The following is a 19,077-nucleotide window of genomic DNA, read 5'->3' on the forward strand; positions in this document are numbered from 1 at the left end:
ATATTTGAGATTTGAGATTTTTCAAATAGCCACCCTTTGATTTGATGACAGCTTTGCACACTCTTGGCATTCTCTCAACCAGCTTCATGATGTAGTCACCTGGAATGCATTTCAATTAACAGGTGTGCCTTCTTAAAAGTTCATTTGTGGAATTTCTTTCCTTCTTAATGCGTTTGAGCCAATCAGGGGGGGGGGGGGGGGGGTATACAGAAGATAGCCCTATTTGGTAAAAGACCAAGTCCATATTATGGCAAGAACAGCTCAAATAAGCAAAGAGAAACGACAGTCCATCATTACTTTAAGACTTGAAGGTCAGTCCATACGGAAAATTTAAAGAATTTAGAACGTTTCTTCAAGTGCAGTCGCAAAAACCATCAAGCGCTATGATGAAACTGGCTCTCATGAGGACCACCACAGGTATGAAAGACCCAGAGTTACCACTGCTGAAGAGGATAAGTTCATTAGAGTTACCAGCCTCAGAAATTGCAACCCAAGTAAATGCTTCACAGAGTTCAAGTAACAGACACATCTCAACATTCAGAGGAGACTGTGTGAATCAGGCCTTCATGGTCAAATTGCTGCAAAGAAACCCCTAATAAAGGACACTAATAAGAAGAAGAGACTTGCTTGGGCCAAGAAACACGAGCAATGGACATTAGACCGGTGGAAATGTGTCATTTGGTCTGGAGTACAAATTTGAGATTTTTGGTTCCAACCGCCGTGTCTTTGTGAAACGCATTTGTATTTCCTACCATAAAGCACGGAGGAGGAGGTGTTATGGTGTGGGGGTGCTTTGCTGGTGACACTGTCTGTGATTTATTTAGAATTCAAGGCACACTTAACCAGCATGGCTACCACAGCATTCTGCAGCGAAACACCATCCCATCTGGTTTGGGCTTAGTGGGACTATCATTTGTTTTTCAACAGGACAATGACCCAACACACCTCCAGGCTATGTAAGGGCTATTTCACCAAGGAGAGTGATGGAGTGCTGCATCAGATGACCTGGCCTCCACAATCCCCCGACCTCAACCCAATTGAGATGGTTTGGGATGAGTCGGACGGCAGAGTGAAGGAAAAGCAGCCAACAAGTGCTAAACATATGTGGGAGCTCCTTCAAGACTGTTGGAAAAGCATTCCAGGTGATGCTGGTTGAGAGAATGTCAAGAGTGTGCAATGCTGTCATCAAGGCAAAGGGTGGCTATTTGAAGAATCTCAAATATAAAATATATTTTGATTTGTATTAACACTTTATTGGTTACTACATGATTCCATATGTGTTGTCATGGTTTTGATGTCTTCACTATTATTCTACAATGTAAAAAATAGTAAAACAATTAAGAAAAACCCTTGAATGAGTAGGTGTTCTTAAACTATTGACCGGTAGTCTAAGTGGAGTGGAAGGATGGATAGAAGGAAAGAGGGGTTGGTTAAAGTGAATACAGACAGATTGAAATGGAGAGCAGGTGCATGTCTGCGTGTGTGCTTGTTGTGACTGTCTGTCCCTCTCCTCCCTCAAGGTGACGGGAGAGACCCACCATGTGCAGCTCCCTGAGTCCCAAGCAGCCAATTGGCCCAGGCCTGACGGACATGCAGCAGTACAGCCAATGGCTGGCCAGCCGCCACGAAGCCAGCCTTCTGCCAATGAAGGAAGACCTGGCCCTGTGGCTAACCAGCATGCTGGGTAAGCTCTATATGATGTATAGAATATATACATTAATATATAGATTAATACATATGTGAATAGACAGTATGTATGTCTATGGGTCTACTGACCATGAAGGAGGACATTGGCCCTGTGGCTAACCAGCATGCTGGGTAAGCTCTATATGATGTATAGAATATATACATTAATATATAGATTAATACATATGTGAATAGACAGTATGTATGTCTATGGGTCTACTGACCATGAAGGAGGACATTGGCCCAGTGGCTGACCAGCATGCTGGGTAAGGATTGTGGGTTCGATTCCCGCTGGGGACACCCATACCAACACGTATGCACTCGCTGTAGTAAGTCACTTTGGATAAAAGCATCTGCTAAATGGCAGATTATTATTATTATATTATTGACTGCTCTGGAGTGGCCTTGGTGTGGCTGGCTGTCATCAACAAATGATCTGTGTACATCTCTCAGTGTAGCAGATGTATAAAAATCTTTGTTCTGAGTCTGGTTCCTCTGAAGGTTTCATTCACTCCAGGGAGTTTTTCCTTCCCACTGTGCTTCCGCTTTGCTCTTTTGGGGTCCAGGCTGGGTTACCGAGGCATGGATGGTCTCTTTGGGGTCCAGGCTGGGTTACCGAGGCATGGATGGTCTCTTTGTGGTCCAGGCTGGGTTACCGAGGCATGGATGGTCTCTTTGTGGTCCAGGCTGGGTTACCGAGGCATGGATGGTCTCTTTGGGGTCCAGGCTGGGTTACCGAGGCATGGATGGTCTCTTTGTGGTCCAGGCTGGGTTACCGAGGCATGGATGGTCTCTTTGGGGTCCAGGCTGGGTTACCGAGGCATGGATGGTCTCTTTGGGGACCAGGCTGGGTTACCGAGGCATGGTCTCTTTGGGGTCCAGGCTGGGTTACCGAGGCATGGTCTCTTTGTGGTCCAGGCTGGGTTAATGAGGCATGGTCTCTTTGTGGTCCAGGCTGGGTTACTGAGGCATGGACTCTAATAATGATGTGTGTTGTGCTAAGTAAGTAAATGTAAACATGTTTAAAAAAAAAAAAAAATTTTAAACACAAGCCAAACCAGTTAGTTGGTCTGCGGGCTGTTTCAGTCATGGGGTTGTGACTGTGACTGAGCCTAGTTCAGGAAGCAATTTGATGTTTGCTGTCTGATTTGCAAAGCCGTCCAAAGCATATCCTGTTCATCCATGGGCACTTTGAACAAACAATCATCTAACTGTGTTACTTCCCATTGTGTACACCTTAAACCCAGGTGATGAACTCCGGAGGCCTGTTGTTTGCTTTTAGTTAGTTAGTGTGCAGATACTTTTATAGCCTATTCACCTTCAGCCATTATTCACTATTTCCTTTCATTTGTATGGATTCTCAAGGGACTTCCATTTTCCTGTTGATCTGAAGGTCATTACCAATCAATCGTAAATGAGGCTGGAATTATCTTAGCTCATTGGTCACCATAGCAACACCCACCCGTAGTCTGCGCTCCAGCAGGTATATCTCACTGGTCATCCCCAAAGCCAACACCTCCTTTGGCCGCCATTCCTTCCAGTTCTCTGCTGCCAATGACTGGAACGAACTGCAAAAATCTCTGAAGCTGGAGACTCTTATCTCCCTCACTAACTTTAAGCGTCAGTTGTCAGAGCACCTTACCGATCACTGCACCTGTACACAGCCCATCTGTAATTAGCCCACCCAACTACCTCATCCCCTTATTGTTATTTATTTTGCTAATTTGCACCCCAGTATCCCTAATTGCACATCATCTTTTGCACATCTATCACTCCAGTGTTAATACTAAATTGTAATTATTTTGCACTATGGCCTATTTATTGCCTTTCCTCCATAACTTACTACATTCGCACACACTGTATATATATGTTCTGTTTGTATTTTTGACTTTATGTTTTGTTTTACCCCATATGTAACTCTGTGTTGTTGTTTTTATCGCACTGCTTGCTTTATCTTGGCCAGGTCGCAGTTGTAAATGAGAACTAGTTCTCAACTGGCTTACCTGGTTAAATAAAGGTGAAATAAATAAAATAAAATAAAAATGTTAGCTGTATGGATGAATCATGCACCGGCTCAACTCAATGTTGACAATATAGCTATCCAACATTCTTCCACAAAGCACAGCTAGCTAGCTAAGTAAAATTCATAGTCAACACCAAACTTTGGGAAACTGCCACAATGTATAATACATGGAATGGGCATTGCTCATCTAACATTGATGTTAGCTAACATTACTCCACACACTAGTCAATCTGGCTTGCTTAGCAATGTAGCTAGCTAACGTTACAGCTCTTACCTTATGCATTTATTCAGTACGCTCCCTCCTCTGTCAATTACATTTTTCTTCTTGTCATTATAATCCAAATTTGATTAACACAGTGTCAAGGTACTTTCAAGGGGTACCTCAGGGGTACGTGCTTAGTCCCCTCCTGTACTCCCTGTTCCCCCACGACTGAGTGGCCAATCACAACTCCCAACACCATCTACCGTCCCCTTGGTGTATCCCAAGTCGTTTCCACCGATGAGGATGACTAGGATGTCAGGGGAGGAAGAAATGCAGAACACCGAGCAGTTTGTGTCACTTCATGCCTCTAATGTGACAGTCAGTAATGGTTAATGGGTTGGCTACATGACACCACATGATTATTGGTGTATTTTCAAGGAGCTAGATTGTCTTGTTAAAAGAGATCAGGGAATTGTTTTTCTCCAGTTTACTCCATATTGGGTTAAAATGGGTTTCTGGTTTTTCGCTTCCCTCTGGAAAATCAGCTGTTAATATTAAATAAACGACATTATTTCTGTTGCCATTTGTCATTATTGTGTATTAGGACTTTACTTCTATTGCTTTGTTATGCTGTATTATATTTTACGCTGCTGCTACTCTCTGTTTATTATCTATGCATAGTCACTTTAATAACTCTACATACATGTACATATTACCTCAATTACCTCGACTAACCGGTGCCCCCGCACATTGACTCGGTACCGGTACCCCCTGTATATAGCCTCCCTACTGTTATTTTTACTGCTGCTCTTTAATTATTTGGGTTCCCGAGTGGCGCAGCGGTCTAAGGCACTGCATCTCAGTGCTTGAGGCGTCACTACAGACCCCCTGGTTCGATTCCAGGCTGTATCACAACCGGCCGTGATTGGGAGTCCCATAGGGCGGCCGGTGTAGGCCGTCATTGTAAATAAGAATTTGTTCTTAACTGACTTGCCTTGTTAAATAAAGGTAAAATAAATGTGTTACTTTTATTTCGTATTATTTTATATTGTATTTTTTTGTGAATTTTTTCTTTGGGGGTGTATTCTTTCTTAAAACTGCATTGTTGGTTAAGGGCTTGTAAGCATTTCACTTGTAAGCATTTCAATTTTATTTGAATTGATTTGATTTGAAGACATGAGACACACAGTTCAAAAATCTCCCCTACTGATGTTGTGTAGGGACAATACAATTATCCTACCTATACTAGCTTACAACACCACAAAGCAATGAATACTTGCATTATTGTTTTCAAGTGAGTACAGCATTCTAGCCTACTCCAGGCTGCAGTGAAAATGGGATTTCAAATAACACTGCAAATGCCCTGTGATTTGAATGTTTCATTAGATTTGGATCAGTAGTGGGTTTACTCTCTACAGTTAATACGGTTTAGGAAGGCACAGCAGCAGGCCAGTCTGGCTGTATTTTTACTTCTGATACTGAATGCGCTGTCTGTTGCAGGTCGTCATTCTCCAAAAACCGTCCTGTAATAATGTAGCTACATCTGCTCCCGGCAGGCCCAGTTATTCAGGAAAGCTTAACACACGCTCTGCCTCCTCCTCTCCAATCAGAGCGGCTATTCCTCGCGCACCTAGAACCTAACGCTTCAATATCAATCAATCAATCAATCAAATGTATTTATTAAGCTCTTTTTACATCAGCAGATGTCACGGAGTGCTATACACAGCATTGCATCACCAACATAGCCTAAATATTTATCATTTAACTTTAAAAATGTATTACCTTTTATATGTGGCAGAAACACAACCAGTCACAATATTTTAATCTGATTTGCCTACTTCCAAAGTCTCCTATAGGCCTGCGCACGTTCATCCAAAATATAATTCCAGCATCTTCAAAACGGCTTGACTTGAACCAGGTTTACATCCAACCTTTCTATGTGAGTAAAGAAGCCGTCATGTCAGATAAAACATGTCACCACATCATGGAAAACCATGCAGTTTATTATGCTAACAGATTAAATAGATTATGATGAACTTCACAGGGTGGTGAAAGTGCACGGTGATATCCTTGATTGTCACACCCTGGTTCGGGGACTCATTATGTTGAACCAGGGTGTGTTCATTCTATGTTTTCGGTTTCTCTGGTGGGTGTTCTAGGTGGTTTATTTTCTATGTTTGCCGGTGTGACTCCCAATCAGAGGCAAACGAGTGTCAGCTGTCGGCTGTTTGTCTCTGATTGGGAGCCATATTTAATCTATCTGTTTTCCTTTCGGGTTGTGGGATTTTGTTCGTGTGTGTGCGTGTTGTACCACAGACGTCACGGTTTCGTTGTTTGTTTGTTTTGCTCGTGTGAGCATTTAATAAATTACTATGTTCACTCAACACGCTGCGCTTTGGTCTCCTCCTTCACACGATCGTGACAGAAAATCCCACCAAGACCAGACCAAGCAGCGTGTACAGGAGCTGAAGGGCGATAATTGGAAACAGAGGAGCGAGAAGTGGGCGAGAATGATGGAGGCCTGGTCCACGGGGGGGAGAGACCCCCAGGAAATTTTTAGGGGGGGGCTCACGACGTCGGGGCAGCAGGTGTACGGGTTGGAGGAGTGCAGGAGGTTGGCAGATAGGGCCGCCAGGTTAAGGGGGCCACTGGTCACGAAGGGGAAGGAAGGTGTAGAGGCACGGCCAAGGGTACTGGGGTGTGTTACCAGTCCGGTCCGGCCCGTTCCTGATCCCCGTGTAGGGCCAGGGGTGTGTGTCCTCAGTGCGGTCCTGTCTGTTCCTGTTCCTCGCATGGAGCCTGTGGTGCGCGTCCCCAGCCCAGCCCGGCCTGTTCCGGCCACTCGCACCAAGGATACGGTGCGCGTCGCCAGCCCGACCCGGCCTGTTCCGGCCACTCGCACCAGGGATACGGTGCGCGTCGCCAGCCCGACCCGGCCTGTTCCGGCCACTCGCACCAGGGATACGGTGCGCGTCGCCAGCCCGACCCGGCCTGTTCCGGCCACTCGCACCAGGGATACGGTGCGCGTCGCCAGCCCAGTCCGGCCCATCCAAGCTTCCCGCACCAAGTCTGTGGTGCGTCTCGTCAGCCCTGTCCGGCTCGTCCCTGCTCTCCGCACCAAGTCAGTGGTGTGCGTCGCCAGCCCATTCCGGTCCATTCCTGCTCCACGCACCAAGCCAGGGGCGCGTGTCGTCAGTCCGGCTCCGGCCAGCGGGGCTAGACAGGACCAGGAGTACTTTGGGGGGTTGGAGAGGAAGTGGGGATCAGGCCCGGAGCCGGAGCCGCCGCCGAGGAAGAATGCCCACCCAGCCCTCCCCTGTTTTGCTCGTATTTAGGCGCGGTCACAGTCCGCGCCTTTAGGGGGGGGTACTGTCACACCCTGGTTCGGGGACTCATTATGTTGAACCAGGGTGTGTTCATTCTATGTTTTCGGTTTCTCTGGTGGGTGTTCTAGGTGGTTTATTTTCTATGTTTGCCGGTGTGACTCCCAATCAGAGGCAAACGAGTGTCAGCTGTCGGCTGTTTGTCTCTGATTGGGAGCCATATTTAATCTATCTGTTTTCCTTTCGGGTTGTGGGATTTTGTTCGTGTGTGTGCGTGTTGTACCACAGACGTCACGGTTTCGTTGTTTGTTTGTTTTGCTCGTGTGAGCATTTAATAAATTACTATGTTCACTCAACACGCTGCGCTTTGGTCTCCTCCTTCACACGATCGTGACATTGATGCTCCTTTTCAATAACTATCAAGGGTCTTATTATGGTGACATGATGATCGACGTCTGGATGCCATTTGACAAATAAAAATAGTCTTGCACTTTTGTCCATAATCTTCTCATCCTGTAGTAGACTATACCTGCGCTGTATCTGTAATCTGTTGGCTAGAGTGCACATGAGTATATACCAGAGTGGGCACATTCGCTACACCACCACCATGCTTCACCGTAGGGATGGTATTGGCCAGGTGATGAGCGGTGCCTGGTTTCCTCCAGACGTGACGCTTGGCATTCAGGCCAAAGAGTTCAATCTTGGTTTCATCAGACCAGAGAATCTTGTTTCTCATGGTCTGAGAGTCCTTTAGGTGCCTTTTGGCAAACACCAAACAGGTGTCATTTTACTGAGGAGTGGCTTCCGTCTGGCCACTCTACCATAAAGGCCTGATTGGTGGAGTGCTGCAGAGATGGTTGTTTCTTCTGGAAGGTTCTCCCATCTCCACAGAGGAACTCTGGAGCTCTGTCAGAGTGACCATAGGGTTCTTGGTCACCTCCCTGACCAAGGTCCTTCTCCCCCGATTTCTCAGTTTGGCCGGACGGTCAGCTCCAGGAAGAGTCTTGGTGGTTCCAAACTTCTTCCATTTAAGAATGATGGAGGCCACTGTGTTCTTGGGGACCTTCAATGCTGCAGAAATGTTTTGGTTCCCCAGATCTGTGCCTCGACACAATCCTGTCTCTGAGCTCTACGGACAATTCCTTTGACCTCATGGCTTGGTTTCTGCTCTGATATGCACTGTCAACTGTGGGACCTTATATAGACATATGTGTGCCTTTCCAAATCATGTCCAATCAATTGAATTTACCAAAGGTGGACTGCAATCAAGTTGTAGAAACATCTCAAGGATGATCAATGGAAACAGAACGCACCTGAGCTCAACTTCGAGTCTCATAGCAAAGGGTCTGAATACTTATGTAAATACGTTTTTGTTTAATACATTTATTATATATATATATATATATATATATATATATATATATATATATATATACAGTACCAGTGAAAAGTTTGTACACACCTACTCATTCCATGGCTTTTCTTTATTTTGACTATTTTCTACATTGTAGTGCTTTGCTGGTGACACTGTCTGTGATTTATTTAGAATTCAACGCACACTTAAACCAGTATGGCTACCACAGCATTCTGCAGTGATACTCCATCCCATCTGGTTTGGGCTTAGTGGGACTATCATTTGTTTTTCAACAGGACAATGACCCAACACACCTCCAGGCTGTGTAAGGGCTATTTCACCAAGGAGAGTGATGGAGTGCTGCATCAGATGACCTGGCCTCCACAATCCCCCGACCTCAACCAAATTGAGATGGTTTGGGATGAGTTGGACCGCAGCGAGAAGGAAAATCATCCAACAAGTGCTCAGCATATGTGGGAACTCCTTCAAGACTGTTGGAAAAGCATTCCAGGTGAAGCTGGTTGAGAGAATGCCAAGAGTGTGCAAAGCTGTCATCAAGGCAAAGGGTGGCCACTTTAAAGAATCTCAAATATAAAATATATTTTTTTGGTTACTACATGATTCCATATGTGTTATTTCATGGTTTTGATGTCTTCACTATTATTCTACAATGTAGAAAATAGTTTTTAAAAAACTTGAATGAGTAGGTGTGTCCAAACTTTTGACTGGTACTGTATATTATTTAATTTTGTATATTAATATCATACAGTGGACACCTAAGCCTATAGGCCAACACATGGAAAGTAGACTAAAAAACGATAAGAAATTTGCAAATTTGCAAATTCAAGTCTGATGCTACCTGAGCCATACATTAAATACATTTTATGAGCCCCTACATTAAATACATTTTGTGAGACCAAGCCCAAATAAGACCAAATGATTGTGCCGTTATCCAATACATAGCCTATGATATATACCGAACATTAAGCAAACAGAAAAACATAACAGCCCATAGATGTAGCTATGATTTAAAAAAATATATAAGGTGACCCCTGAAAGCCAGATGGAGATGTGTAAATTAGACATGCATTCAGTCCTTATAAATTAGACATGCATTCAGTCCTTATAAATTAGACATGCATTCAGTCCTTATAAATTAGACATGCATTCAGTCCTTATAAATTAGACATGCATTCAGTCCTTATAAATTAGACATGCATTCAGTCCTTATAAATTAGACATGCATTCAGTCCTTATATTACTGCAGCAAATGTAGGGACCACAATGGAAATAAATCCCTGACTTTATTTTGCAATCCCGGTCACTTTTTTATTATTATTTGTGTATATGTATTTTATTACTGAAAAAATAAGATCAATCAATCCAAACTGTGCAGAGGCAATTTGATGAATGGAAAGAGACATCTGTTACAAAACACCAAACAGTGTAATGACATTCAGAGGTTGTCAAGCCAAACCTTCGATACTGGGTAAGACTACATGGTGGGGTGGGATTGTATTTCCTGTTTGTCCAGATCGACATAGTCTATTTACTATGGTGTTGAAAACGCAAACCATGTCGGTATGTTTTGTTTATTGGTTGTGTGGTGCGTTGACACAGAAACCTGTTTGGCGGAAATTGTGTTGCATATATTTTATATCATTATTAATATGGCATCAAAATGTTGAAAATCAGATTTTCCCCCCTTAGCTGATCACTGCCTGCAACTGGCTCTGACTGTGAAGTAATGAAACAGGCAAGGAGAGTGAACTGCTCTGTGGTGGTCGATGGAATCATCAACCTTCTGGGCTCGTAGCCCTGCATGGTATCGCTCTGTGGTGGTCGATGGAATCGTCAACCTTCTGGGCTCGTAGCCATGGTATCGACTGGGCCACAAAAGAAAAGTAGATATCTACATTTATAAACACAGGGTAGCTACAGCTGTTGTTATTTATGTTGAGTTAATTCTATAAGGGGGGGGGGGGGGGGGGGGGGGGGGGGGGGTTGAATTTATTTTACAGTACAAGGGGAGGGTCATGGTAAAATATTTTTAACGTTGGGGAGGGGGGGTGCATTGTATTTGTATGACACCATAAGCTGGCCCAGCCCCCCCCCCCCCCCCCCCCATTATATTATATCCATATGAGTGACTGTATCCAACACACCACCACCTGTTGTTATGTTGGGCACCTACTGACCAAAAAAAGATGTTCTGAAATATATGTGTATTGCTAAAATAAAGGTTTAAGGAAATACAGGCAGGCGCCCCATTACTACACGACAAAACAGTTCACTCAATCAAGCCTGATGGTCTTGAAAGTATAACAAGCAAAGCTTGCTGTCATGTAATAAGGGAAGAAAAAGAAAAAACGTTTTAAAAAGGTAGTGGGATTGGGATAATGTCTTAGTGTGGTGGGGTGAAGAATCCAATACTTTACCTTATTGTGGAAGCACCTCCTCTGAAAAGTATGAAATTAGGTTGTTTGAGAAGGTTTGAATCCTAAGCACTCCTACACGTTGATTGAAGTACAATAGGCCAACATAGGTCAAAGTAAGCTAAAGCTGTGCGCTGGAAAACCTTGGTAGAGCATGAGTGGAGTAGGCATTGTGGTGCTCGTGTGAATTTCCTTTATTTTTCATGTGAATTTCCTATATTTTTCACGTGAATTTCCTTTATTTTTCATGTGAATTTCCTTTATTTTTCATGTGAATTTCCTTTCTTTTTCATGTGAATTTCCTTTCTTTTTCATGTGAATTTCCTTTCTTTTTCATGTGAATTTCCTTTCTTTTTCATGTGAATTTCCTTTCTTTTTCATGTGAATTTCCTTTCTTCTTGTTCCTTCTTGTTTCAGTCCTTTGTCTATATAACTGTAGATATGTTTGAAAAGGGCATGTAATATATGAACCTGTCAGATTTGCTTTGACGCAGCAGTTCTCTGATGAGAGAGAGGGAGGGGACGATAACACTTTATTATAAGCATGCTTTATAAGCCAGGTATATGTCATTAGTAAGTCATTAACTAAATATTAACAAATGATTTATAAATGTTTGTAAATGATTAGTAAATTATTGGTAAATATATTGATTTGTGAACGTTTAACTAATATAGTTGCTAATAATGTACTAATCTTTTAGAAACATTTATAAATCATTTGTTAAAAGTGTATTTATTTAATAATGATTTTTATGGTTTATAAAGAATAGTTATTATAAAGTGTTATCGTCCCCTCCCTTCTCTGGTCTGCATGAGAATAAGGCAGGAATAAAGGGTATTTCCCAAGTTAGTTATTTATTTCTCTCTCTCTCTCTCTCTCTCTCTCTCTCTCTCTCTCTCTCTCTCTCTCTCTCTCTCTCTCTCTCTCTCTCTCTCTCTCTCTCTCTCTCTCTCTCTCTCTCTCCATCCATCCTCTGGGATCAATTACAACATTTGGAACTCATTAAAACCCCTGAACCCCTCTCCTTCTCCTCCAGCCCCCTCCTCCTCCTCCCTCTACCAAACCTTAACCCTAAACCCCCTCCTTCTCCTCCAGCCCCCTCCGCCTCCCTCTACCAAAAGAAAAGAGATGAAGACAGAAATCCCCCTGGTTTCTTTTCCACAGTTAGACACCCCCCTGCCACCTCCTATTGCTGTCGGAATGATCTAACTGAGAAAGAATGGTCGTCTGGATGCCAGTCAACTAGAAATACCACATGTTGATCACTGTGTGTGTGTGTGTGTGTGTGTGTGTGCGTGCGTGCGAGCGTGCGTGCGTGTGTGACCTCTGGAGAGTGTGTGTGGGAGCTGAAGCATCACTGTGCAGAATCAGAGGGCCCTTGGCCTGAATCAGTATGACTGTGTCACGTTACGCAGCATGCTAGCTCTGTGGGCTGTTCATATGGCCTAACTATCAGTCTGACTGTGTCATGTTACGCAGCATGCTAGCTCTGTGGGCTGTTCATATGACCTAACTATCAGTCTGACTGTGTCACGTTACGCAGCATGCTAGCTCTGTGGGCTGTTCATATGACCTAACTATCAGTCTGACTGTGTCACGTTACGCGGCATGCTAGCTCTGTGGGCTGTTCATATGGCCTAACTATCAGTCTGACTGTGTCATGTTACGCAGCATGCTAGCTCTGTGGGCTGTTCATATGACCTAACTATCAGTCTGACTGTGTCATGTTACGCAGCATGCTAGCTCTGTGGGCTGTTCATATGGCCTAACTATCAGTCTGACTGTGTCATGTTACGCAGCATGCTAGCTCTGTGGGCTGTTCATATGGCCTAACTATCAGTCTGACTGTGTCATGTTACGCAGCATGCTAGCTCTGTGGGCTGTTCATATGGCCTAACTATCAGTCTGACTGTGTCACGTTACGCAGCATGCTAGCTCTGTGGGCTGTTCATATGGCCTAACTATCAGTCTGACTGTGTCATGTTACGCAGCATGCTAGCTCTGTGGGCTGTTCATATGGCCTAACTATCAGTCTGACTGTGTCATGTTACGCAGCATGCTAGCTCTGTGGGCTGTTCATATGGCCTAACTATCAGTCTGACCTTGTCACGTTACGCGGCATGCTAGCTCTGTGGGCTGTTCATATTGCCTAACTATCAGTCTGACTGTGTCACGTTACGCAGCATGCTAGCTCTGTGGGCTGTTCATATGGCCTAACTATCAGTCTGACTGTGTCATGTTACGCAGCATGCTAGCTCTGTGGGCTGTTCATATGGCCTAACTATCAGTCTGACCTTGTCACGTTACGCGGCATGCTAGCTCTGTGGGCTGTTCATATTGCCTAACTATCAGTCTGACTGTGTCACGTTACGCAGCATGCTAGCTCTGTGGGCTGTTCATATGGCCTAACTATCAGTCTGACTGTGTCATGTTACGCAGCATGCTAGCTCTGTGGGCTGTTCATATGGCCTAACTATCAGTCTGACTGTGTCATGTTACGCAGCATGCTAGCTCTGTGGGCTGTTCATATGGCCTAACTATCAGTCTGACTGTGTCATGTTACGCAGCATGCTAGCTCTGTGGGCTGTTCATATGGCCTAACTATCAGTCTGACTGTGTCATGTTACGCAGCATGCTAGCTCTGTGGGCTGTTCATATGGCCTAACTATCAGTCTGACTGTGTCACGTTACGCAGCATGCTAGCTCTGTGGGCTGTTCATATGGCCTAACTATCAGTCTGACTGTGTCACGTTACGCAGCATGCTAGCTCTGTGGGCTGTTCATATGGCCTAACTATCAGTCTGACTGTGTCATGTTACGCAGCATGCTAGCTCTGTGGGCTGTTCATATGGCCTAACTATCAGTCTGACTGTGTCATGTTACGCAGCATGCTAGCTCTGTGGGCTGTTCATATGGCCTAACTATCAGTCTGACTGTGTCATGTTACGCAGCATGCTAGCTCTGTGGGCTGTTCATATGGCCTAACTATCAGTCTGACTGTGTCATGTTACGCGGCATGCTAGCTCTGTGGGCTGTTCATATGGCCTAACTATCAGTCTGACTGTGTCATATTACGCAGCATGCTAGCTCTGTGGGCTGTTCATATGACCTAACTATCAGTCTGACTGTGTCACGTTACGCAGCATGCTAGCTCTGTGGGCTGTTCATATGACCTAACTATCAGTCTGACTGTGTCATGTTACGCAGCATGCTAGCTCTGTGGGCTGTTCATATGGCCTAACTATCAGTCTGACTGTGTCACGTTACGCAGCATGCTAGCTCTGTGGGCTGTTCATATGGCCTAACTATCAGTCTGACTGTGTCATGTTACGCAGCATGCTAGCTCTGTGGGCTGTTCATATGGCCTAACTATCAGTCTGACTGTGTCACGTTACGCAGCATGCTAGCTCTGTGGGCTGTTCATATGGCCTAACTATCAGTCTGACTGTGTCATGTTACGCAGCATGCTAGCTCTGTGGGCTGTTCATATGGCCTAACTATCAGTCTGACTGTGTCATGTTACGCAGCATGCTAGCTCTGTGGGCTGTTCATATTGCCTAACTATCAGTCTGACTGTGTCATGTTATGCAGCATGCTAGCTCTGTGGGCTGTTCATATGGCCTAACTATCAGTCTGACTGTGTCATGTTACGCAGCATGCTAGCTCTGTGGGCTGTTCATATGACCTAACTATCAGTCTGACTGTGTCATGTTACGCAGCATGCTAGCTCTGTGGGCTGTTCATATGGCCTAACTATCAGTCTGACTGTGTCACGTTACGCAGCATGCTAGCTCTGTGGGCTGTTCATATGGCCTAACTATCAGTCTGACTGTGTCATGTTACGCAGCATGCTAGCTCTGTGGGCTGTTCATATGGCCTAACTATCAGTCTGACTGTGTCATGTTACGCAGCATGCTAGCTCTGTGGGCTGTTCATATGGCCTAACTATCAGTCTGACCTTGTCACGTTACGCGGCATGCTAGCTCTGTGGGCTGTTCATATGGCCTAACTATCAGTCTGACTGTGTCATGTTACGCAGCATGCTAGCTCTGTGGGCTGTTCATATGGCCTAACTATCAGTCTGACTGTGTCACGTTACGCAGCATGCTAGCTCTGTGGGCTTTCAGTGTGTTTTCAGTCACACTTGCTTTAGGAACTGTAGGCTACTGTCATCCTACATTTCTTCACCATTATCTGATAGGCAGAACCTTCACCAACATGGCTGGCATACTTGGACACTTAATTATCTCCCTGGCTTAAGGATTTTAGTCATTTGTAGACACAGTCTCATCATAGTGGCTTTTTGTGGTAGCATGATTATCTGTTTTATCTGACTGACTTTTCGTTTCATGTGAAGTCATGGTGAACGATCCCAGCTAGCGCATAACGTTCTCAGAACCCTCTGTTTCTTAGAGCTCGGTGAGAGCGTGGTTGTCCTGTGTTTATTTTGCATACAACCTTCCCACAACTTTCTGGGAATGGTGCAGGATAGTTGCTTGGCTTTGGAACATTCTCAGCGCATTTAAGGTACTTAAATTTACATTTTACATTTCAGTCATTTAGCAGACGCTCTTATCCAGAGCGACTTACTGTTAGTGAGTGCATACATTTTCATACTTGACAAAAAAACATTATTTTCTTGGTATTTCATTACTTTAACAGACCATTTTTGATATTGGGAATGTTCTCAAACAGTTCAGAGGCCATTTAGAAACAACATTCTTCTGTGGGAATTTCTGTACTTCTCCTACAGGTTACCTCATAGTTCTACGTACAGTCATGTTCTCAAAATGTTCCGAGAACGTTAAAGACCCAATGCAGCTGTTTTTATCTCAATATCAAATCATTTCTGGGTAACAATTAAGTACCTTATTGTGATTGTTTTCAATCAAAATTAACAAAAATAACTTCTTAGCAATTTCTTAATTGGCAGAGAGGTTTGGAACTCGCTTTCTTATTTCTTATTGGTCTAGTCCCGTGTAGCTCAGTTGGTAGAGCATGGTGTTTGCAATGCCAGGGTTGTGGGTTCGATTCCCACGGGGGACCAGTGTGAAAAATATTTTAATTTTTTTAAATGTATGCACTCACTAACTGTAAGTCCCTCTGGATAAGAGCATCTGCTAAATGACTAAAAATGTCTATTAACTGATCGGGTGATGTCACCAGGCAGGACAAAACTCCATCCCACCAAAACAGGCTGAAGTTTCAGGGCATTATCATCATTTTCACAGTATTATTCCAACCTCACAGTGTGGAAATATATACAACACACAGGGAAATCACACGTTTGACTGCACTGGGCCTTTACGAAAACTTTCCATAAAAACCACAAGAAACCTTTTTTAATATATTTTGTTTTATATACTTGTTGTGTATGCTATTGCCCCCATGGTTGACCAGGCTCTATCTGAACTACAGTCATTGTATTACAGAAACACTTTCTTGACCTGAAACTAGTATTGAATACAGGTAAAACTGTCTACAGCACATACATGTACATTTTAGTCATTTTAGCAGACGCTCTTATCCAGAGCGACTTACAGTTAGTGAGTTCATACATTATTTTTTTTAATATATTTTTTTTCATACTGGCCCCCCCGTGGGAATCGAACCCACAACCCCTGGCGTTGTAAACGCCGTGCTCTACCAACTGAGCTACATCCCTCTGCCGGCCGTTCCCTACCCTGGACGACGCTGGGCCAATTGTGCGCCGTCACATGGGTCTCCCGGTCGCAGCTGATGATTTAAGCAGATGTACTTTGGACGGTGTCCGTATTGATCGTGTCCCTGCTTACAAATATCTGGACGTCTGGATAGATGAAAAGCTGTCTTTAAAAAAAAAGACATATTGACGAGTTAGTTAAGAAGCTGAGAATAAAAATGGGTCTTCTTCTATAGAAATAGGACCTGCCTCTCGCTAAATAGTAGTAAGCAGATTATTCCGTCGACGATCCTATCGGTCCGAGACTATGGCGACATCACCTATATGAACGCATCTGTTACTTCATTAAAGCCGTTAGATGCAGTTTATCATATCGCACCGCGCTTTATTACGGTTTTAGCACTCGTCGCTGCGTTCTCTACCAGGAAGTCGGTTGGCCCTCCTTGATGTCACGTAGGTTGATAAATTGCTATGTTTTCATTTCTAAAGCCCTTTTACAAAAAGTCCCGCTGTACGTAACATCATTACTAAACTTTAGACATATGAGTTACCATACAGTGGGGAAAAAAAGTATTTAGTCAGCCACCAATTGTGCAAGTTCTCCCACTTAAAAAGATGAGAGAGGCCTGTAATTTTCATCATAGGTACACGTCAACTATGACAGACAAAATGAGATTTTTTTTCTCCAGAAAATCACATTGTAGGATCTTTAATGAATGTATCTGCAAATTATGGTGGAAAACAAGTATATGGTCAATAACAAAAGTTTCTCAATACTTTGTTATATACCCTTTATTGGCAATGACACAGGTCAAACGTTTTCTGTAAGTCTTCACAAGGTTTTCACACACTGTTGCTGGTATTTTGGCCCATTCCTCCATGCAGATCTCCTCTAGAGCAGTGATGTTTTGGGGCTGTCGCTGGGCAACACAGACTTTCAACTCCCTCCAAAGATTTTCTATGGGGTTGAGATCTGGAGACTGGCTAGGCCACTCTAGGACCTTGAAATGCTTCTTACGAAGCCACTCCTTCGTTGCCCGGGCAGTGTGTTTGGGATCATTGTCATGTTGAAAGACCCAGCCACATTTCATCTTCAATGCCCTTGCTGATGGAAGGAGGTTTTCACTCAAACTCTCACGATACATGGCCCCATTCATTCTTTCCTTTACACGGATCAGTCGTCCTGGTCCCTTTGCAGAAAAACAGCCCCAAAGCATGATGTTTCCACCCCCATGCTTCACAGTAGGTATGGTGTTCTTTGGATGCAACTCAGCATTCTTTGTCCTCCAAACACGACGAGTTGAGTTTTTACCAAAAAGTTATATTTTGGTTTCATCTGACCATATGACATTCTCCCAATCCTCTTCTGGATCATCCAAATGCACATGTACTGGCTTAAGCAGGGGGACACGTCTGGCACTGCAGGATTTGAGTCACTGGCGGCGTAGTGTGTTACTGATGGTAGACTTTGGTCCCAGCTCTCTGCAGGTCATTCACTAGGTCCCCCTGTGTGGTTCTGGGATTTTTGCTCACCGTTCTTGTGATCATTTTGACCCCACGGGGTGAGATCTTGCGTGGAGCCCCAGATCGAGGGAGATTATCAGTGGTCTTGTATGTCTTCCATTTCCTAATAATTGCTCCCACAGTTGATTTCTTCAAACCAAGCTGCTTACCTATTGCAGATTCAGTCTTCCCAGCCTGGTGCAGGTCTACAATTGTGTTTCTGGTGTCCTTTGACAGCTCTTTGGTCTTGGCCATAGTGGAGTTTGGAGTGTGACTGAGGTTGTGGACAGGTGTCTTTTATACTGATAACAAGTTCAAACAGGTGCCATTAATACAGGTAACGAGTGGAGGACAGAGGAGCCTCTTAAAGAAGAAGTTACAGGTCTGTGAGAGCCAGAAATCTTGCTTGTTTGTAGGTGACCAAATACTTATTTTCCACCATAATTTGCAAATAAATTCATTAAAAATCCTACAATGTGATTATCTGGAGAAAAAAAAAATCTAAATTCGTCTGTCATAGTTGACGTGTACCTATGATGAAAATTACAGGCCTCTCTCATCTTTTTAAGTGGGAGAACTTGCACAATTGGTGGCTGACTAAATACTTTTTTCCCCCACTGTACCTCTGGAAATTCCTTTGGTCTCTACTGAGTAAATCAGCTTTTAGTTTTTTTTGCACCTTATTTGTGGAACAAATGTTTTGGTGCCTCTAGGCCAATTCAGAAAGCTGATTGAGGACTTTTTTTTCCTGATGAATGTGTTTGTTTTTTATGACTGTGTTTTTCTTTCTGCTTGCATTTTGTATTTTTATTTTGATGTGTGTATTTTCTGTTATTTATGTAATTCAGGGCTCATCTGTAAAAGAGACCTTGGTCTCAGTATGAATCC

At 43.9% G+C, this 19,077-nt stretch overlaps 1 protein-coding gene across 1 annotated transcript in view; it reads left to right on the forward strand.

Annotated features, from left to right (window-relative positions):
• Positions 1–1,539: 1,539 nt before the first annotated feature.
• gas2a (growth arrest-specific 2a) overlaps positions 1,540–19,077 on the forward strand; it is a gene marked incomplete at both ends in the record, with an annotated part of 69,299 nt that continues 51,761 nt past the window's right edge. Inside the window, one exon of the mRNA XM_084168122.1 lies at positions 1,540–1,684. Coding sequence (XP_084024248.1) covers positions 1,540–1,684 — 145 coding nt within the window. The remainder of the gene's footprint in view (positions 1,685–19,077) is intronic.

This window comes from Coregonus lavaretus (genome assembly GCF_964263955.1).
Source record: "Coregonus lavaretus genome assembly, chromosome: 9".
Lineage (NCBI taxonomy): Eukaryota > Metazoa > Chordata > Actinopteri > Salmoniformes > Salmonidae > Coregonus > Coregonus lavaretus.